Source organism: Microchirus variegatus (assembly GCF_963457635.1).
Source record: "Microchirus variegatus genome assembly, chromosome: 12".
In the NCBI taxonomy this organism is placed as follows: Eukaryota; Metazoa; Chordata; class Actinopteri; order Pleuronectiformes; family Soleidae; genus Microchirus; species Microchirus variegatus.
In genome coordinates, this window is record NC_139813.1 from 22,389,915 (window position 1) to 22,412,108 (window position 22,194).

Sequence of the window (22,194 nt, forward strand, 5' to 3'; positions counted from 1 at the left end):
TTAGCATAGACAAGAGACTGAAATCAGTTTAATTTAGAGGCTTTAAAATCAAACTTTATTCCTCTTTTCATATCTTGACTTCAGAAGTTAACATGCACAAGTCTTGTAGCTACCTCTCCGTAAAGGTCCATTGTGTAAAATTGAAGTACAATTCTTTTTATTTTGTAGAAATTAAAGATAAAGTAAATATACTTCATTTTATGTTCATATCAGGAGCCAGGTCAGTTCCAAAGAGTCCGCCATTTTGGCAACCATGTATTTACAGTGGCCCAAAATGGACAAACTACTCATGATTTTAGTTTCAACACACTTGGAAAAAAATAGGTGAGGTATATTCAGCTGCAACATGCAACTTCTGTAAACATTTTACACACTTTTGTACTTTTAAGTCCCAATGCTGATGATGCAGGTTTTCGGAGCTTCTCTGACCGTGTTGCTCTTTCCTTTTTTGTCTCTCTCAAGGCTTTTGAGTAAATTAGTAATCTATCTATCTCTTCATCCCTCCTCGCTGCCCCGCTGTCTGTGTGTCTCTCAGCAGTAAATATTGACGAGGTCGTTGAGTTGATTAAAAGTTTTGCCGTGAGGACAGAAACAGAAACATAAAGATTCAAGGAACGTGCAGTGAAAATGAAAAGTCACCGAGGTAGAGGACGACAGACAACCGACAGACGGACAGGGAGTTATAGATGAAGAGAGGATGGGAAAAGGAAAAACAAAAGAGAAATTGCCACTGCCACTGAAGGACGTGTGTGTCAGTCTGTGGTTTATTATTTAACTCACCCCTGAGGGGAGGCTCCGACCAGAGCTGCAGAGGAAAACACAAGCATCAACAAAAGTAACAGGGACGTTTCAGCCAAATGAACAAATCTGGCACTCGTCCGTCTATTCATATTTTACACAGTTGGTGTGAAAAGTTGCTGCAGCTGTGACTTGTTATTCATGTACTGCAATGTTGTAATCGTCAGCTAAGTAATGATTAGACACTTGTCCTGTTTTTTTTTGTTTTTTTAGTTGTTGTTTTATATTCACATTTCTTCTTGCTTTCTTCTTGATGTTCCCCAGCGGGTTCATTAAAGTTTCATCAACTCCAATCATTACCTTGCATATATTCCCACCACTCTGTGAAATTGTCCTCTGAGTGATGTCAACTGGAGGACACGAGGTCCTTGTTGTTTTAATTAACGCTGAAGGTGAAAGACGAGGGCTTATTAACAAACGCTATGGTAAACATATGATTATTAAACTGTTTTGAATACTTACAAAGTGTAAAAAAAATGTTTTAAAGCACAGATGTTTTGCAACTATATGAATGCTTTAGCTTAAAAACACATTTTCACATTTGGCATAAATGTTCACTTACGCTATTGGATGAACTGTGTGGCATCACAAACTTTATTATGAATTAACCTTTAAGTAATCATGAACATGTAAAGTGAATCTGGGGAACACACTGTATAGACTTGACTGAACAGATAGAGGTAGAGAGATTCATCAGTTAAGCTGATTAAACGGGTGCAAATATTTGCTAGTTTACGCAATTTTGTTCTCAGAAGTAGTAGTTTATACACAATTTATTGAAAATATTGGATATAATTGCACTGCAGTGCAGAATAATGAATATTGATTATTGAAGTGAAGCCATTTTTTATATTTCTAGTTGCATTAACAAGTAGGAACGACGTTTCTGTTACATGTGATCAATTTCTTGTAACTGAAAGGATTTAGATGACGTTCCTGAACTCTCACCTCTGGGAAAATGTTGAATTAAACTGAATGCACACTGTCTGTCTGCAGTGGATCAGTTCTGGTTGTCCTTCAGTCGCTCATTCTCCGACACTTCTGTCGTGTTATAAGTAAACTGTGTTCCGCTCCTGCTGCTACTGTGTGCGTTAGCACATTATATTGCTTCAGCTTCCCATCCAATCACACGCAGGCAGGCAGGCTGACATTAGCTCGGCGATATTTAAAATGTTTTTCACTTCTACAGTTTAATCTAACTCAGCCTGAGGGGTCAATAGAAGAAAATCTGCAATTTTATTCCTGCGTTTCAACGTTCAGTCATATGAAGTGATTATTGTCTTTCGCACAAGCAGAGGCTCTGTCACGCATCACAATCACTCTCTAATTCGGTCTTCTTTTTCTTTTTTTTTGCATTGACTTATTCTGCAGTCCCACTTTTTAAATGTTAAATATTTCTTCTCTCCTCCTCGTCCTTCCAGCCTCGCCGAGGAGCTTTATCAGAAAGTCAAGAGGTTGTTTGGTGACCCCCATCAGGCCACAGAAGACCTGAAAGCAGAGGTAATTACAGCTTCTAATCTTGACTCTTTGGGTCTTCTCTGTTCCTTAATGAGTGACATTTACTTAATGCCTCCTGATCTGCTGCTAAAGATAAAAGGGAAACTCTCGGACCATGAGGGGAAGCTCCATGAGGCCGAGGAGCTGCTCTATTCTGCGCAGGGAAAGACGAGGCAGGCCGAGGCGCTGGCTGAACAAAACCAGGCTAACCTCACAGCCCTGGAGGTAAAAAGCACACATGAACTCACACCTGTCCAGATAAGCTTTATTTACACATTCACAGTCAGAAAGGTCTATATCCCAAAACTCCTTAAACCCTCAAATAACTGAATCTCATCATATATTCATCACAGGCAGTACTTATTATTTTCCTTTAAAGCCTTTTGCATGTGATTTATCATCAAGGGGAGCTGGGAGGCAGTACGGTTGTTCCTAACAGAGCAAAACAACAAGCATTTATCAGGAAGATTATTATACATGGCCTGGAGGAAGCGTTCTGATCTCACACACACACACATATAGAACACTCTATCTTTACTTTTCTTAGTTTCTTTGCATGTTTCTTCCACACCCTGCAGTCTTTTTCTTTATAAAAAAAGCTTCATGTATCGGAAAATACACACAAAACACTGAAGCCTTACACAGATTTCACAATATTGTTAAATCGAATCACTGATTGGGTCCCTAGTGTCCTTCAACTCCTTGTTTTATTTTCAATGTAGAGATTTTAACTGATTTTACAGTTGTCTGCCTTTCTATTCCTTATTCATCATGTGATTTTCAGTCAATCGATTAATCAAGAAAAGCAGATTCCTTGATAATAAAAAAACATGCGGCCATTGACCCTGATGTCTCTTCTTGCAGAGGAAGCGCTCAGCGGTCAGTGTGGTGAAGCAGGAGGCACAGGAGGTCCTTGGAGAAGGAGAGCGACTTCTGGATGAAGCAAACCAGCTCTCTGACAACATTATCCAAGGAGTAGAGGTACTCCTGCTGTGTACTCTCGAAAAATATCAGTTTAAACTGGTTTGTCTTTGTGTTTTAAATCTTTTAAACTGCACAGCACCTGAGCAAAATGGACAACATTTTGTTTTTTTTGCCCATAGGACTTGGAGGAGATGCAGAGAGAGCTGGGTCCTCTCCACGACCAGCTCGGCGACCGAGTCGATCACCTCACCACTGGTCTAACTTACGGCCTCCATAATCATGTTCACGATGCAGAGGAACATGCCAAGCAGCTGAATGAATCAGCTGCCATTCTGGATGGGTAAATATAAGTGTATTTGTTTGTTTACACTGGTTAGAGTATATAGCACAAGACTGTGAAGTACTGTAGTGTGAAGACAATATTAGTGCACTAAATGTGTACTAAATGATTACTAAACAGAAAATCACAAATAAAACTTGTTTTATTTTGTTTGTCTTCTCTGTCCTCCACAGTATTTTGGCTGAAGCAAAAAATCTCTCCTTCAATGCAACTGCTGCCTTCAAGGCCTACAGTAACATTAAAGCCAACATGGATGAAGCAGAGAAAGAGGCAAAGGCGGCCAAACAAATGGCCAGCGAGGCACTAGTACTGGTAAAAAACATGAATTCTAACATTGAATCTGAACTGTACACGTGTTTTAATGTTATATGTGCAATACACCTCACATTCAGATTATACATACTGTAAATATCATGTGTAAGCATTTTGAGTTATCCACACTATGAATGTGAGGTCCAAACAACATACAAACCTATCTTTGTGGGGTCATTTTGTTTGGGCCACTCATCTTTAAAGGGCTTCAGGTTAGAATTGGGTTTAGGTTAGGATTGGGCACTTAGCTGTGATGGTTAAGGTCAGGGTAAGAGGCTGGGGAATGCATTATGTGTCCTCACTAAGTTGTAAAAATAAGTTGTGTGTGTATGTGTGTTGCATGCAGTAATGAAAGCTTGTGCTCTCCATTAGTCACGGCTGAGAGATCAAAGCTCTTCTCTGTCCTCCTCTTTTTCTTCATTTTCCCCTTCTCCACCTTTTATAATCATGACACTTTCACACACCTTAAGTCTCCCTTTTCCTTCTCACTTTCCTCCTTAAATTCAAACTTTTTTCCCCTTTTGGGAAATTGATTCACTTGATTTTGCTCACTCTCAATTTGTGTACGTTACCGTTACTCTATAATATTTTATTTTTCTCTGTCCTTTTTTGGGGCCTTTTTTCTGCCAGTATCTCACATTTTCCCTTTCACTCAATCCTCTTGTTTATGTATTTTGGTAAGATAGAAATAGCTAGAAAAAGACAGTGTTATAGAGTTATAGACTCAAAGAAAGATGTAGTTTAATGTGATAAAATATGATTTTCAGCCTTTCCTAGAATATCATTTAGCAATGCAAGACAGTCATGCTTTGATCTTACAGAAAGATAGTATGCAGATTACTGCACCTTTTTAAAAAAAGAAAAGATGTTAATGTCGTTTAATTTATTCATACATATTTCTGTGTGTGTGTTTAGGCTTTAGGTACAGATGTTCCAGTGAAGGATGAAGCTCAAGGTGCTCTTCACAAGAGTCAAAGACTGCTCGACCAAGCTAAATATCTGCAAAATGATGTCAAAGGTAACCAGGAAATATATTATGCAACAGACAGTGTGAGGGCATAGTTAGGAGTCTAATTATTGAAAGAAGAGAAATAATGGATTTCAGTAATGATATACAGAGCTGATGTTGAGACTTGTTCATTTGAAGCAGTTTATCAGCCGTCAGTTTGAATCTTCTTCCGTCAGTGCTCTACTCTCTCGCTCGTTCCCCTTCAGGGAAATTAGGGACGTGATTTTATTAGCAGCTTGCTCCGCCTTCAAATCAGACCATCCTCATCATTTCTTGTGTTTGTGTGTGTGCAGAGAATGCAGACAGTGTCGCAGGGCTGAAGGGCAGAGTCAAAGCAGCAAGAGACAAAACCAAAGACCTGCTCAAAGCTGTCAATGGAACCATGGCAACACTCGGAGCTATCCCCAGTGGTGAGACTGCACAACTACATAGTGTGTATGAGTGAGTGTGTTGTTTGTGTGTGTGCGAAAGAAAAATAAATAAATAAAAGAACGAGTGGATCAATATCAGTGTGCACATAAAGGTCAATTGCTCAGGTAAACTGGGCTTGACACATCTGTTCTGTCGGATACACACAGACGCGCTGCAGATCTGTGGAGATGTTTGAACCACAGTGTGATACACATGACTGCATTCAACTAAAAGTGTACTGTGATCACTGCATATCGCTAATAGATGAGATCCATACATTACAGTTAACAGTGAGTGTGATCGAAATAAAATAAAATAATTGACATAAGACCTAAAGATAGGTCTTCAAGGTCTTGTTTTATTGCCTTATAATTAACACCCACCTGTGTTATTTCCTCTTTTGTCAATTTTAGGTCATTAATATATGTAGCTTATGAAGGATGAACACCGTGGTATTTACGAAAATTTAGTTCCTAATGGATTTATAATGTTATTTCTATTTAATGGAATACTTTTCTGAATACAAAGATTTAACATTTGCACAGGTTAAGCGCCTTAATTAAGGTAGCACAATAGTGTAATGCTGACGAATTCCACCATGTATATTTATTAAAACACAACATCCATCATGGTGACTGAACAGTTTCTCATTTTTAATAACATCATTAGAGCGACTGGGCATCACAAAGCCCCTCCTGGTATAATAAGACAGTCTCTCTGATGAATGTATGTAATTTGAATATATATGTTTTTCTAAATAATAGTTTTCTTTTGACAGATACCGCAGCTAAGCTAGCCGCTACAAAGGTGGTAGCAGCGGACGCTAACGCCACAGCCATAGATGTCCTTGAGCGCCTTGGGGATTTGAATCTGCGAATCCGCGGCTTACAGCAGAACTACAGTGAGCTGGAGGACACCGTGAACACAGCCAATCAGATGATCCAGGACCCCGAGAAAAACAGTAAACTGCTTTTAATTTTCCTCAGTTATGAGATGATGTAATGCAACACAAATAAGCCTGTTGAAAAAAAGCTAAATATTTAGAGTTAAGGGAATCATAACCCCTATTTATAATATATAATAGATCATAATGGAAATAAGTTTATTAATTATGTTTTGACTTGTAATCAATCCATAATCTAATTTTCAATCTAACATTAGGCTGATTTACCTTAATTTCTAGACTCTTTTCTCAGAGCCACATACATTTCAAAATTATGATAACTTCAACCCAAATCTGACATTTCTTCTGTCTGTCTCTCTTTTTTTTTTCAATCCCTACAGCCATCAGTATGTATACTTCACTCACCTCAATATAAGTACTATTTTCTCTCAGTGGTGTACCAATACAATGTTGTAATTACCACACGATGATTACACCATTCTTCATATTTAAAGGCCGGAAACCTTTAAAGTCTTGATCTAGATGCAATTTCACATGATTTGTCAACATCTGATTTCCAGTGATGTAATTTGTGCCAGTGTGATATGATTTTTAACAACAGTATTGGAGCACCACCCATTAATTTAACGACTATGTTTAATATCTATCTAGTAAACAGTAATTGCTTCTAATAATAATGCCTCTGTTCTGCTAGAGCATGAGAGCTCTGCACACTGCAAAGCATGGAACGCCTATTCCCTTTTTAAAAAAGAATCTCATTCCTTCTCTCTTAATTTCTATCGTTTCCAGTATCAAGCCTTTACAATTTTATAAATGAAATAGCGTAGGAAATGTTTTTATTTGAATGCTCAGCTGCACTAATGAATGGTTGGCCCAGCTATCTTCCTCTGCCTCCATATTTCTTCTTTCTTTTGAGTAATATCAATGATCTTTCCAGCTGCCATTGTTGGTCACCCTTTCCCACATTCTTCACACGCTCGCTCGTTGCGCTCTCTCCTCTGTAATATACTGTGCAGCATTAGTGCTATCAACGGCTGTGCTGTTCTGTGTCACTGCTGTACTTTATCGCCCTCTGCTCTCAGTCCACGCTGCAGGAGCTAAAGTGAAGGATTTAGAGGACGAGGCTGATAGGCTGCTGGAGAAGCTGCAGCCAATCAAAAAGCTGCAGGACAACTTGAAGCGAAACATCTCGCAAATCAAGGAACTGATCATTCAAGCCAGGAAACAAGCCAATTCTGTAAGCTGTCACTATCACTCTGATCATATTTAAAGAGATCATATCATCAATAACAATTTGAAAGTGTTTTACTTTGATTTTAAATTTTACTGCTCAAATTATATCATAGCCCTTTTCTCAAAAGAGTCTTTCTCCTTATTTAAGACTTCTTCTTCTTTGTCGTACTAAATATTTAATACTTCTCTAAAAATAATTACTGTAATCTTTTGTTTAAATAAAATGGGCGCCTTTTAAAATGCAGTAGTTCTTCTGCCACATTAATAATACAAAAAGGTCGTTGCAACTTTGTGAAAGTTTCAGAGAGGATGTATTGAATCTTTTAAACTCTGTGATGCTGCAAAGACGTCAGCAGAAGACTGCAGACTGATTTTAAACATGTGTGTTACTCTATATAAGATACATGTAAGCTAAAATACAATGGAAACTTTGTTGTTTTTTTTAAATTTCCAGATCAAAGTATCGGTGTCCTCAGGTGGTGACTGTCTCCGTAGTTACCGCCCTGATATCAGGAAGGGCAGGTACAACACCATCGTCCTTCATGTTAAAACCACAACTCCTGATAACCTGCTCTTCTACCTGGGATCAGCCAAATATGTAAGTACAATATTTATTTACTTACTTGCTCGCCTACAACTAGCTTGTGTGGATAGATACAGTTTGTAAGGCTAACAGAAAGTTTATCTGCGGATTTGTTGATAAGCCAGTGATGGTAGATGGCAGTTATTTTTGGATAGGACCAATTTCCTGTCTAAACGAACTTGGAGAGAGCCATAACAGCACAGTTAATGGTCTATGCAACCTTAAGTTTACTGTGTTGTTTACCCTGAAATAAGTTTAAAACTTTTTTTTTCTTGAACTACCTTTTATGACACCAACATATTTTTCAGCTCAATCCAGTTTATGGATATTAGACACCATTGGCTTAGGGCCTAAGAGTTTATGTGTAATATTTAATAAAAGTTGACGCACCACACAGGTTCCTGTTATGATATCCTCCTCTTTCTCGCCTTATTCGCAAACCATGTTGTGAGTTTGAACTCATAAATAGCCACACAAACAAATGAAACAGTTTTCTCACCTGTGGATTATCACGTCTATTAGAGACCTTTAGCTATCATTTGGAGTTGTTTATTCCTCATCTACATTTTCAGCAACATGCACTTTTATAATAATAATAATGATGTATTGCTATATATTAACATTTATCCAATCTGTTATGATGACTAATATGTCTTTTACAGGACTGCAGAAATATATGGTAGAACTGTGCACTATATATATGGCTCTAGTTTTATTGCTGACAAGCCCAGTTGACAGTTTACATTTTTTTTTTAATATTTCATATTAAAGCATTAATCATATTTAATATAACATGGAAGTGCTGTATATTGTGTTGCATTTATCACACTTGAAAATGCCAAAGTGTACACACCCACACACAAACAGGTTCTTCTATTCTTCTGAGGAAACTTCATTGAATAATGTTCATTTGGACAGCATTAACAAAGCGTTATAACCTTAATTCAGTATAAATTGTAGTCTTAAACTTAACCAGTTCCTCAGAAATAAGATTCTGCCTTATTAGAACCAGGTTTTGGTCACCATGAGGACTACTAGTCCTGACAAAGTCAGTGATTATGCCAGAAAAGGTCTTAACGATGTCACATACAAGTACACACACACATATTCTTGTCATGCTATAATTGAAGGTCCTCGCCATGCACTCCTTAGTAACTCATAATTCAAATGTAAAACTAAGTCTAATCCCTCATACAGCCATTTAAACCTGTGAAATGTGGCCTGTTGTTCCCTCAGAAATGTTGGTCCTGACAAGTATAGTGAGCTCCACCTTACCCCACTAATCTACTAGCACAAGGCTACACACACGGCATTACTATTCAAACAGAATTCTACACAATTAGAGAGTATCAGTCAGTGAGACACGCACACACATGCCTGCCTGCCCGTTCAAGACTTCCCTGTCAGATGAAGCAAAGCTGTGATTTCTCAGGGGAAATCAGGCTAAAGCAGATAGCAACATAAACTTGTTGTTAATTGCTGCTGCTTTTTAGGACACGCACAAGTATTCATGTAGCCACACACTGTTGGATTAGCAGCAGCACCTTAACCCAACAGTGTGGTGTTTATGGGCGTGTCGCTGAGTCCGTGTCAAGAAGTATTAATTATTGCCATATTAAACAAATCATGCAGACACTCTGTGTGTGTGTGTATGTGCGTGCGTGTACAGTATGTGCGGGTCATTAATAGAGTGTAATGCGAGTTGAATGAAAACAATTCTGCCCTGTGATCTGTGCTCATGAATAATCACCATTACCCTGGAGAGACAAGAGAGATGGAGTGTGCGTACCTGTTTGCGTGTGTGTGTCATTTGTGTCTTCAAATGCGACTCCCTAATAATCTCTAACTGTGCATAATGCTATTTGAATAATAATCCTGTACAAGTGTATACTTCAGAGGCGGCATCAAGATGAGAGCATATGCCCAAAATTGTCTTATTAATTTTTTTTGGCTCATACATAAATAATAAGATCATTAATCAAAATACAGCAAGATTCTGTGAAAATCCACTTACAGAGACAGATGGAGAAAACGTCCGCCTTTGTACCCTCAGAATAAATCAGCGCTGGGTGTGAAATCACTTTAGTGTTAACTCTTTTACTATTCCCTCCGTGATACACTCTCTGTGAGGCTCTTTGAGGAGAGATTTTGGACAATCGTGTCATTTTGAATCACTGTCAGGGTCAGGGTTGCTGTATAAATGTGGGGTTGTATCATCTTGATGCCAAACGTGAATAATTCTCTGTCATATGCAGCACAATGCAGTTTAAATGTCATAGACGAGATATTTTAGTTGTGGAGTCCTGATATTCATTTATCTGACTTTGAGCGTGTTCATTATCAGATGATCAATTCACACATTTGCTAAAGCGTTTATCTTTAAACATGTTATTGTGTATCGCTGTAACGCATTGTATTATTATGAACGTATTGTTATTTGTTATTTGTTTCTCACCATCTCAGGTTGATTTCTTGGCCTTGGAGATGCGTAAGGGGAAGGTGAATTTCCTTTGGGACATTGGTTCAGGTGTGGGGAGGGTCGAATATCCCCATCACACCATCCATGATGGGAACTGGCACAGAATAGAGGCGTATCGGTAAGAAACGTGCATGCGCATACACAAACATTATCTACAAATGCTTAATTTGCTCCAACAGGTAGGTGTATATTCCCGAATGGTTTTAAATCAGCAGGGTTTAAGTTTGTGAACACTTCAACATTCTTATTCTCTCATTTTCAAAGGAGTTGTTGCATGCAGCATGTGTATTTTTGTTGTTTGAATTAGTCCGTCCGGCTCTCAATATAACCTAATCTAAAAAGCGTAAACATAAACCAAACTATCAACCTGTGGGACGTCACATCATCTATATCCATCTCTTCCGTATTGCTGAAGAAAACATGTTGCTTCACATGGGAAATCAAGAGTTTGCAGCCTTGTCAGCCCATGGCACATCATTACGTAGATACAGTGTAATCGAGCAGTTCCAGTTTCCCTCAGTGAAGGCTGACATGGTGCTTTATAGACCATCCAACACAACACCCATTCACACCAAGCAGACATCACACCTGCAGCATGCATTTCCATCCCAGAGATTTCCCAGTGGTGTTTTCCATTGGGATCGCGCGGGCTATCAGTCTTAAAAATGTTCCCCTGCAGAAACGGAGCAGATACGCTGCTCCTGCTTTGCTTCGAAAAACAAACTCCGAGGTGGGAGATTAATCTCATCACACAGCTCAGAGGTTCCACATTGTGTTTCTATCATTCATCATCACGAGACTTAATTAGAGCTTATTCCAAGTGCGTCCAACTTCTCGAGTCAGTGTAAATGTCTTCCAGGAAATGCAGAATCACAAACAAAATAACATCAACCTCACTCCTCCTCCTCCCCTCCCTCTGTTTCCAGTAATGGGTTGAATGGTACCATATCAGTGTATCCTCTGGAAGGCTCCATGGCTGGTATGATGCCGACCCCAGCGAGTGCCAACTCACCCACGTCCTACTCCATCTTGGACGTGGACCAGAACGCCTACCTGTTCGTAGGAGGGATACTCGGCACTGTCAAGGTATCTGTCTGCCTCTGTGTTTGTATGTAACTCTCAGTACATATTTTTTATTGTTTATTATTGTATTTTTTTTAGAAAGCAGATGCAGTGAGAACAACAACATTCACAGGCTGCATGGGGGAAACCTTCCTGGATAGTAAACCCATTGGACTGTGGAACTACAGAGACAGACAGGGAGACTGTAAAGGATGTTCTGTCAGGTATGACTGCCAACACTATTATTAGATATCCACTGAAAACAAAAGATGATTATAAAATCATTATTCAGTGTATCTATTAAGCTATAATATGGTGTTGTGTTTAGAGCTGCAATTAATGATTATTTTCTTGATTAATCAATTAAGCGTTTTGTCCATAAAATGTTTAAAAAAAATGTTGATCAGTGTTTGTCAAACCTGGAAATGACGATGTTCTCGATTGTCTTGTTTTGTCCACAAACCAAAATGATTCAGTTTTAATGATTCCTTTGTTATGTGGAGCAAAGTAACGAAGAAAATATTCACATTTAAGAAGCTAAAACAATCAGAAATCTTGTTCAAAGTTGTCGATTAATTTAGTAATCGATTAATAATGTGTAATTGTTTAATAATTTTTGTTGTTTTACAGCCCCCAGAGCTCTAACGGTGAGGGAATAGTCCAGCTGGACGGTGAGGGCTACGCCGCAGTGGGACGACCCACCAGGTGGAACCCCAATATTTCCACCATCACCTTTAAGTTCCGCACTTTCTCCTCTGAAGCCCTGCTCATGTATCTGGCTACTGAAGATATGGTATGTATGCAGGGAAGCAAACTGGGTATTAAACTGTATTAAATCGTGGGATTACGATCCCAAGGGGAAAGTATACGTTTTAAAGTTAATACTTTAAGACTACATTTTTTATTAATGCTCTGTTGATTTGTGTGCTTATTATTTCACTGGTATGACCACAAATTACAGTTCCCCTGTCTGTTTACTATGTGCAGAAGGACTTCATGTCCCTCGCGCTGACAGAGGGCAAGGTGAAAGTGAACTTTGACCTTGGGTCAGGGCTCGGCAGCTCCATATCAGCTAACCGCCACAACGATGGAAGCTGGAAATCCCTCACCATGTCGAGGAACAAGAAACAAGGTCAGGACAAATGATCAGATAGTTGGGTCATGAATTATTGAAACAAGGATGTAAAAGGGAAAGGCACGTGTAATATTTTTCTTGACTGTTTTATTGTGTTATTTATGTCTCTGTAACGTTGTTGTTTTTTTCCCTCAAAGCCACGGTGACTATAGTGGATATTAACAGCAATGCTGAGGAGAAGATAGTAGCCACATCACAGGGTTCAGCTACAGGTCTGAACCTCAAGGAACACCAGAAAATCTATTTTGGAGGGCTGCCCACCATTGGAAACTACAGGTACATACACTGATACTCATTAGACACCCTCACTCACAGACATTTACATGACATAGTTTGTTTGGTTTATATATTGGTGTCATTTTTAAAGTTAGTTTCATTTGAAACATCTTTTGACTCTTTAGTGTTATTTAATTAAGTTGATGCTGATATTTTTTATCATCAGCAGCTTCACAACCATGTAACCACCTACAAAAAACCCCTGAATACTTAAAATGAAACTGTGTTCAGTGAAGTGTGCTAATGATTTAATGTCTTGTTTTTTCTTAACAGCATGACAGCCAGGTAAATAATGACAAAAATAAGTGTCATAATGAGACACACAGTAAACCTGACTGTGAGTCTCCCTCTGCATGAGGCCTTCACTCGCTCATGATGCTGTAAAGCACGCACTGGATGCATTTGTGTGTATGTTGGCTGGCCTGCCAAGGCTCCTGCTCTTCCACCTGCCTGGTGGATAGAAAAGCACTTATATCTGTCCTCTTACAAATCTGAATTTGACGTTTGCCTGTCCACTTAAAACTTGTGCATTTCTCATTTAGGACGCTGCCATATGGACATTATTTCTTAATTCCTAAACAAATCTTGACATTTACTTTAACATACATTCTATGAGATGAGTATAATAAACCTAAATAAATAAATATGGACAAACACCATATTCAGATTATTCTTTTTGTAGCCGTCACTCTGCTTCTGGATACGTGATGCAATAGCTTCACTGCTGCTGTAATTCAGCTCATGCTACACAGCTGAGAGACGAGCAAGCCCATGAAGTTGTTTCAATATCTCCTTTGCTAAAATTATTTCATCTTTTCTAATAGGTCAGAGGTCATTTTGAAGCGGTATGCGGGCTGTCTTCGGGAGATTGAGGTCTCCAGAACGCCGTATAATCTCCTCAGCAGTTCGGATTATACTGGGGTCACTAAAGGATGTAATGTAGAGGTAAGAGTGAAAATGTAGTCGAAGTTTTCTTATATCAGAGATATGCCCACTTTCATTTTTTTCGACTGTATTCTCAATGTTGTGCGGTTTGCCTTTTAATGTTTCTCGTCTATATATTGATGGAATCTTTAGAGCATACAATCTCCTGCATAATAGCTGCATAATGCCTTCAGGTTATCTTTAGATAATCTTATGGCTGTCTTTTCTTCGTTTAAAAGTGCAGACTAAAAAAAATGTTAACTATGCTTTTATTCCTCATCGTCTTTTACTCATAATTCTTAACACTTCAAATATCACAACACAATTATTATTAAAAATAATTAATTAATTAAATAAAATAAAGAGTGTTTTTTCATTCACCTCAGCATTGACCGAGATCAAGTAGCTGTTATTTAGATTTCAGTTTGACTGATCTATGCGAATGAGATGTAAAGAGGACATATTGAAAACATTTATAAAATTATTTCAAATGTATCCACAGTCAGCTCTGGAGTTTATTCCAAATACAAAGTAGAGAGGACCGTAAGTCAAGTGTACTCTTGAAAAATACAACTGTATATGAACTGTACATGTTTCCGGTTTTATGTGTAGTATAGAGTTCAGTTGTTGATGGTACTAGGTCTAATGAGTTGTACTATTTAAATAATGTAGATAAGAGTTACTGAAAAATGACAAACGCAACAAAGACAAGAAATGTCTTTGTTCTCTGTGCTCTGAATGGAGCTTATAGAAGACACATGTGGAACAATTCAAGACACTTTCTCTTGCAGTCGTCTTTTATTTTTGCACGTGTGTCCTCATAAACATGAATACATACACTTTCACAAAGGTGTTTTTCTAAGCAGCGCGAGCCATTCATCAGCCTTGATTTATATACGCGTGTGCCATTCATGCATACAAATGTGCACCGCGCTCATTGACTGTATAAGGGCTGTAGAAAGATTGTGTGAATGATTATACAGGTTCAAGGTTGAGAGTGTGTAGAGTGTTACGTGAAGGTCTCTCTCTTTGTCCTATTCTCCTTTAACAACCGCTCTGCAGTGCTTCAAAGATTAGCCTCTTTGTGTCACTGTGAGTGAAAGTAGTTCCACTTAGGAACTTTTAATAAAACATTATTTTGCTCTCATAGTCTCCTCTTTTGGAGCAAAAACCTTGACTTGACTGAATCATCATCATGATTTTGATGTTTTTATATGTAAAACACAACTAAATGTTTTTGCAGTAACTTTTCAGGCTGTGTTTTTTCACATTTGATCTAATATAAATCTCTTTTAATCTTTAACATTGTCAAATAACACATTTTTGTTTAATTTTCTTGTGAAGTGCCTTTATTGCATTGTTGCAGCTTTAACTGCCCTACTGTGGTCAGTCCTGATCTATTTATCAGTGTCCGTGTTTCACAGAACCTGTACACGGTCAGCTTCTCGAAGCCAGGATACATGGAGCTGCGTGGATTTTCGTTTACCGTCGGCACAGAGGTCAGCCTGTCATTCAGCACTCTGGAAGACACCGGCACCATACTGCTGGCAGTAGGCGGAGCCTCACCAATCGGCCTGAAGGTGCTCTTACATCTGTTTTATTTATTTTAGGTTTGACTCAGTTGAGCATATAATTATATACTATAATGTGCAGATGAACTTTAAATGTCAAGCTTTGATTTGAGGGGAGAGATTCTTAGTGTAAACCAAAAAATACCAAGTCATTCTTTTATAAACAGGTTTTTCTTAGCGTTGTTGTCATTATACTGAATATAAAGAATGATATACTATACTTTTTTTGGAATGTATTTTGTTTACTCCATTATAAAGTAACTGAATTGCAGAAGAACATGAGACAACATCAAGGTCTTGCAAAACCAAAACACTAAGAGAACATTCCACTCCATTAACACATTCCACCAACAATTTTAGCAACATTCCAAACTTTTAATTTGCTGTCTTTTGGCACACATTCCAAAAAAACATCAACACTAAACAAACAAAAAAATTAAATAAAGTCTTTTACCTCAATAGATCTAATCATGCAAATGTAAAACAGTTATGTGTATCAGTGCCTTTCTAGAAAATGTTTGAGAACCTGTTACATCCCCTAAATATAAATTGTTTGTCCTTTATTATATTAATGTTTTTATTTATCTTTCCACCACAGGCTCGTAACACAAACTTCCTCAGCTCTACGAGGAGACGCAGGCAGTCAGGAGAGGTGGGTTCATCTCTCACCAAAGCACTGTCCCACTTTTTTTAAGTGATTGACATTTTCATGAGTGCATATTAATGAGATTTGCATTTGTTGGCGACTGGACTAAATGGATTGTCTTTGATGCACACACACACAAACAGTAGGTTTACAGATGCACGAGACAAAGACACCGTGTGGCTGTTAATCAATAGGATAGCAGTTAGCTTTTAGCTGACCATACAAAAAACACGTAAAAGCACACACACACACAAGCACCTTTCTTCTAAGTGAGTGAAGTTTCCATGAGTGCATATTAATGAGATTTGAGTTTTGTTGGCAGTTAGGCTGATTAGATTTTCTTACAGCTAAAAACAATCTCCCTAACTCCCTCTCACGTGCACACACACACTCACACACACTCTTGAGGTATTTTTCATCCTGATCGATAAAGAAATCAGGGCTGTCCAAAGATTAATTGTTTCTTAATCGCAGAATGTCGGTAGATAATCGTGATTAATCGCGTTTGTATTGCAGTTAAAATTGTTTTTCACAACACTTTTTAAGTCCATGTCAACAATGCAACGCAAGTCTCGCTCGTGTGTCTTTGACTGGGGATCAGATGAATGCAGAGAAAGTGACTTTATGATCTTGACTTGTGATTATTCAAAATCAAAAGTGCAGTATGCATGAGGTCACACAGTGTCTACCTCAGGAATATGTGCATGCATGTTCTAACCCAGCTGTAGCTCATTGCCTGTATGTAGATTCATGTGTATGTGAGTGTGTACATGAATGTGTGTGTGTGTGTGAGAAAGAGGGGACAGGGGTTACCTCCAGCTTATCCATCATCACTGGTTGTTGGGCACATAGATCTATTTTTGCTAACTATTCTGGCAGGCGGGGCGTGTGTGCGTATGTGTGTGAGGAGAAAGGTTAAGCGAGGTTAAAAACACCATCAACTCAACTTGGCCCTGACTAATGGATGTTTCAGAGAGGGACAGAGAAACTGAGACAGGAGACAAAAGGATGGAGGGATGAGGAGGAAGGTTTAGAGGTGAAAGGAAGGGTAGAGGAGGGAAAGCGGAGCTTTAAGAGAAATGAGGGAAGAGGGGTGAAAACGCAAAGATGGGGACAGTGTGATAGTAGATAGAATAGTGAATTAAAACAAGGGAGGGAAAAGAGGAAGAAGCATTTTGCAGAATAAAAGGAATCCAAAATAATAGAGGACCGTAGGAAACAAGAAGGGCAGATAAAAAAGATAAGAGAAAGGAAACAAGAGATTTTATGAAGAAATTTCCATAAATATAGAACATAAAAGATCCAAGAGCAGTACTAAGAAGACTTGAGTTTGAAAGTCTCCACATCCTCCGTAAAAAGCACCTCTAGTTTCTGCCTCTGCCCAGATAAAAGGAAATGCTAATTGCTGCTGTAGCTGTGGTACTTTTATCGAGGAGATTTAAGAGCTTGAAACGCTAAGCATAAGTTCAACAAGCAAAAAAAGATTGTGTCGATTTCAACCTTTTATATATTTTATATATATATATATATATATATATATTTATTTTTTCAGTTGATGTTTGAAGATATCAGTCTGTAGCATTGGTTTGAAGAGGTTCACCTTTTCATGATGTTACCTATTCTGAAAAAACAGCCAATTATGGTAAGGGTCTCATAATGGCTGCAGGTTTATCACCAATTAGTTCCTCTGCTGATTATTTTAGCAATGGAATGATTTAGTCTTTTATATCAGGAAAAGTGAAGTCAGAATATTCAAAAGTAAATGACCAAAACCAGTACACCAAAATGAGGAACCAGTGTTTTGTTGTATGTTTTTGTATTGTAATTGACTCTAGTTTATAATGTTTTGATATTATTATCTAAGAATAATTCAGTGTTGTACCATTGATGTATAAATCCAACCTCTGTTTTGAAGCAAATCGCAAAAAAACTTGAATTTTACACATAAAGCATGAAGTTACTGTTATTATATCTCAACAAGGAGGCCTTTAGTGTGTTCACAAAGCTGGAAATATTCAACTTTTGCTATTAGTTGCCAGGGACAGTCGAGGAACCTGGAACCAAAGCGTAATCATACATGAATAAACATTAAAGCCAGAGAATATTGAAGGTAGCAGAAGTGTGTGTGTGTGTCTGTGTGTGTTTTTACATGATTATCTTTGTCATGAACATTGGCTGGAGCATGTAAAGGTGTAAGTATGCACGTTAGCTCCATCCTCCAGCCTGCTCCATATTTGCTTTTGTGGTTGTATACATGTGTTTGTATCTGTAGGCATGTCTTTGTTCATTTTCCTTTCACTCTATAAACTTGTGTGTACGTGTGAGTTCATGCGCTGTTGTGTGCATGTGCGACACGTGTTTGCAACTGTGCACTGTGTGTGTGTGTGTGTGTGTGCGTGCCTCTGTATCTGTGTGTGAAAGTGTGTGTGTGTGTGCGCGCGTGAGACAGCGAAACGAGAGGCATGTTGTAGCTACATCTCAGTTCAATTTGTCCCCGACCTCAAATTGAAATTCCATTTTCAGGTGGTAAATTGTCTCCCACTTCGCCCTCTGGCACACAGTGAATTAAAATTCAAATTAGCCTGACCCTGCACCACTGCTCTCTAGCACCTCTCTGCCTGCCTCTCTCTTCCTCCGTCTCTCTGTTTTGCTCTCTGCCCTCTCATCTCTTCCCCCTATTATCCTCTCCTCTCCATTCCTCTCATCTCTTGTTATCCTTTCCTCTCTGCTCTCCCTTCTCCTGCCTCTTTCATTTCCCCCCAGTTTCTCTCCATATAGCCCCACATCAACCTCCCACTTCCCATTTTCCTGTTTCTTTGCACTTCTGTCTTTTCTCCCTTGTGTTTGCCTTTTCACGTGCTTTCTCTCTTTCTCTCAGTTCTCCTTCTTTTTGTGGCATGGATGGCGAGTTGAATCTCAGTCAAGCACAGCATTATTACTAATAGTATGAAACAAGCAGAATTCCTGTTTGATAAATCATTTTGATGCGAGTAAGCATTTATTATTAATGCCCTTTTATTATTTATTAATCTAGTTCAACAAAGTTTTCTTCGTTATACACCCAATAAATTGGGCTTCAACATGGGTATAGATTACATCAACATCACAATGTTCTTAAAGATCCTTGAATTCACACAATGTCTTAAGTTAGATTAGTGCATAGTGTTGCTACTAATTTACAGCCGTATTTAATCTAATATCTTAAATTGGTAAAATCGTCATTTTTAATGATGTTTGGGAAATAGATTAAAATGTAATTTTATGCGTGTTATTTCAAGCCTTTACACATAAATCTTAATTATAAAAGGTTGGCAAAATTGTCCGAATTTGTTCGGGGACCCCAAAAAATTCCAGTGTTTGGTAGGGATGTGAATCTTTGGGTGTCTCACCATTCGATTCAAACTGAAAAATGTATACAATGCATAGTGCGTATAAGATAATGTGCTTTTTAAATAAACTGATTCCAATGATGTGATCACACAAAGGCAAACTTTAGACAAAAGTTGACATTTATTCTTTCAAAACAAACAAAAAAAACTTACTTACTGTACAAAAAAAGAACTTAGTAATAGATTAGATTTTTGAAGTTTATGAATGAACTCAGAATTGTGGATGATTAGAATCACGATTCTTATGTGAATTGATTTCTTTCCCCCACCCCTAGTGTTTACGAATCACTGTTATATGGTGTGTATACACTAGTTGCTATATTCACAGCCCTTCTCTTGTGCACCTTTATGAACTTTTCCCTCTCAATTTCATGTTTTCTGTCCCTCTCTGTGTCCTGAGAGTAGTTTGAATGTACAGATTTGTGCCGCTCATAAACTTTATCTGTGACTCCTGCAGCCCTACCTCTCTGTCATGCTGAACAAAGGCTCTCTGGAGGTTTTGGTGTTCACGGGCCACCACAGTCCACGTCGTGTCATCAGGCGACCTGAGCAAGGCATTCTTAATGATGGGAAGGAGCACTCACTGCGTATAGAGAGGCTGGCTGGCAGGTCGGTGTTTGTGTTTTTGTATTTTTATGAGTCTTCCCTCTGCAACAGTGTTTCCTTGGTGTTTACTCGTGTTCTGGGGATTTAATCCTCACGTTATAGAGGCCTGCCTTCCTTACGTGGAAGAAAACAAGTCACAATAATATCAGCTGTTAAATGTAAAGGTGGAGACATGTTTGGAGGAATGGGTCAGACAAGGAAATTATGTAAGTGAGTAGTGTAACACTGTTTATATACACTCAACAAAAATATGAACGCACAAAGAAAAACTTGTAGTTATTGTTATGTGACAAAACAGAGTAACTATCCAAAAATAACAATACAACTTTATCCATAAAGTCTCTTTAATTTGCGAGCACGGGATCAATTTCAAAACAAAAGTCCTGGAGTAATGGCAGGAAGAACACAATTGGGGATCATCCAAGTTCACAAACTTCAATAACGTGTGGGTTCCACCATTAGCCTCACGCAGAGCGCTACACCAGCGACGCATGGACATTACCAGGTTGTCGATCGTGGCCTGGAATGGTCGTGGAATGATACACATTCAGTTGTGTTGCCACAGCTGTAACACTCAACCCAGCACTCAGCATGCCAATGGCACGCTCCCTCATGATTTGTGACATCTGTGGCATATTAACAAGTGACAAAAGTCCACATTTTGTTGTGCCCTTGTATTGACCAGATCATAAGAAGTGTCTGTGTACTGGTCACGCTTATTGACCACCACCATGCTCCATGACTCTCATGAGTTGAAATACTCAATCTGAGATTGTAGTCAATAGGAGTGGCCAAGTGACACTGGAATACTGGGTTTGAGCAAAACAAATCATTCCATAAACAAATGCTTCAAGAATCTGAGCAAATGTCATGACATTCTATTTTTCAAGAAATTTCAAGTTTGTTCATTTATATTTTTGTTGACTATATGTACATGTTTGTTTATTACCAGATCATTTGCAGTCCAAGTTGACGAGGAGGCCAAGAGAGAGGCAACACTTCCCAATGACCAACCCATAAGCTTGCAGCGCATCTTCCTGGGCGGTATTTCTGTAGAAGTAGAGCAGACGTCCAACAGAGTCAACGTCCCGTTCCAAGGATGCATTTGGAACCTCATGGTCAACTCAATGTACGTAACATGTAACATCCACGTTTTACCATTCCTTTTGTCTTAACGCTTTTTCCATCCCACGAGGGTCGCAGGACAGAGTGTCCAATCAACCTCTGCATTTTTTTGGACATGTGAGAGGAAACAGGAGTACCAGAGAACATGGCCCTGACTGGAACTACATCCAGTGTAGTTGTCTGGATAATATTATCTTTCTTGAAACTAAGAAAATGTGACATGCTTATTTAAATCTACCATAAATATGCATCATCTTTTGTTGCTAGATGAACTCCAAACACCTTTGCAATGCATCTCCAAAACCTGCTACCTTTGTTGATAAAAATCCATCCACACCTCTCTCAGGCTTTACTGTGATCTGATCACAAAACAATTTAAAGGAATGTACTGATTTATTTCCAGTGCTCTATCACAGCAATATAAATGTGCGGCAAATAAACAATCAGCTCTCTGTTTTGGATCTTAGCGCTGACACTGAGGCACTCCACTTCATGTTCCTTTACCGGTAATTTAATATGTTGACCTTAAAACCTTCAGTAGCAATACTGACACAACAGCTGTAGCTTTCTGTTCTAATGATCGTCCAGTTACCATTGCTGGCACGGGACGACAGGCTCGATATTGACCTCCATATACGGTGGGGTTTAAATGTACTTAATGATTGCCGGAGGTCATGATGATGCTGTTTTTGATGATTGTAATCATAAAGCGGATGTCTCTTTCTGCTGCAGCAACAGTAATAGAGCTGTCCGACATCATAAAAACACTCATAACTCATATTACACTCCTCTCTTATCTCTGCGAGTGTTTATGTTCATGTCTGTTTATTATCGCACACCTCGTTTCAACCCTTTCACTCCCGCAGCTGTAACTTCACCTGTCTGTCAGTATGTGTCTGTGTCCTAGTCTCTTCTATTAATTTACTGCAAATAGATCTCATTATATGTCATGTCACCTTCACTTGGTCAT

General features: G+C 38.6%; 1 protein-coding gene across 1 annotated transcript in view; it reads left to right on the forward strand.

The window, feature by feature from the left end:
• lama2 (laminin, alpha 2) overlaps positions 1-22,194 on the forward strand; it is a gene marked incomplete at its 5' end in the record, with an annotated part of 167,531 nt that overhangs the window by 135,817 nt on the left and 9,520 nt on the right. The window contains 22 exons of the mRNA XM_083898606.1: positions 2,220-2,298; positions 2,389-2,520; positions 3,160-3,276; positions 3,399-3,559; positions 3,733-3,871; positions 4,787-4,889; positions 5,174-5,290; positions 6,070-6,252; positions 7,278-7,432; positions 7,883-8,026; positions 10,475-10,608; positions 11,417-11,576; positions 11,652-11,776; positions 12,183-12,345; positions 12,540-12,684; positions 12,825-12,963; positions 13,237-13,248; positions 13,788-13,908; positions 15,312-15,467; positions 16,057-16,110; positions 19,951-20,102; positions 21,052-21,228. Coding sequence (XP_083754732.1) covers positions 2,220-2,298; positions 2,389-2,520; positions 3,160-3,276; positions 3,399-3,559; positions 3,733-3,871; positions 4,787-4,889; positions 5,174-5,290; positions 6,070-6,252; positions 7,278-7,432; positions 7,883-8,026; positions 10,475-10,608; positions 11,417-11,576; positions 11,652-11,776; positions 12,183-12,345; positions 12,540-12,684; positions 12,825-12,963; positions 13,237-13,248; positions 13,788-13,908; positions 15,312-15,467; positions 16,057-16,110; positions 19,951-20,102; positions 21,052-21,228 — 2,868 coding nt within the window. The remainder of the gene's footprint in view (positions 1-2,219; positions 2,299-2,388; positions 2,521-3,159; positions 3,277-3,398; positions 3,560-3,732; positions 3,872-4,786; positions 4,890-5,173; positions 5,291-6,069; positions 6,253-7,277; positions 7,433-7,882; positions 8,027-10,474; positions 10,609-11,416; positions 11,577-11,651; positions 11,777-12,182; positions 12,346-12,539; positions 12,685-12,824; positions 12,964-13,236; positions 13,249-13,787; positions 13,909-15,311; positions 15,468-16,056; positions 16,111-19,950; positions 20,103-21,051; positions 21,229-22,194) is intronic.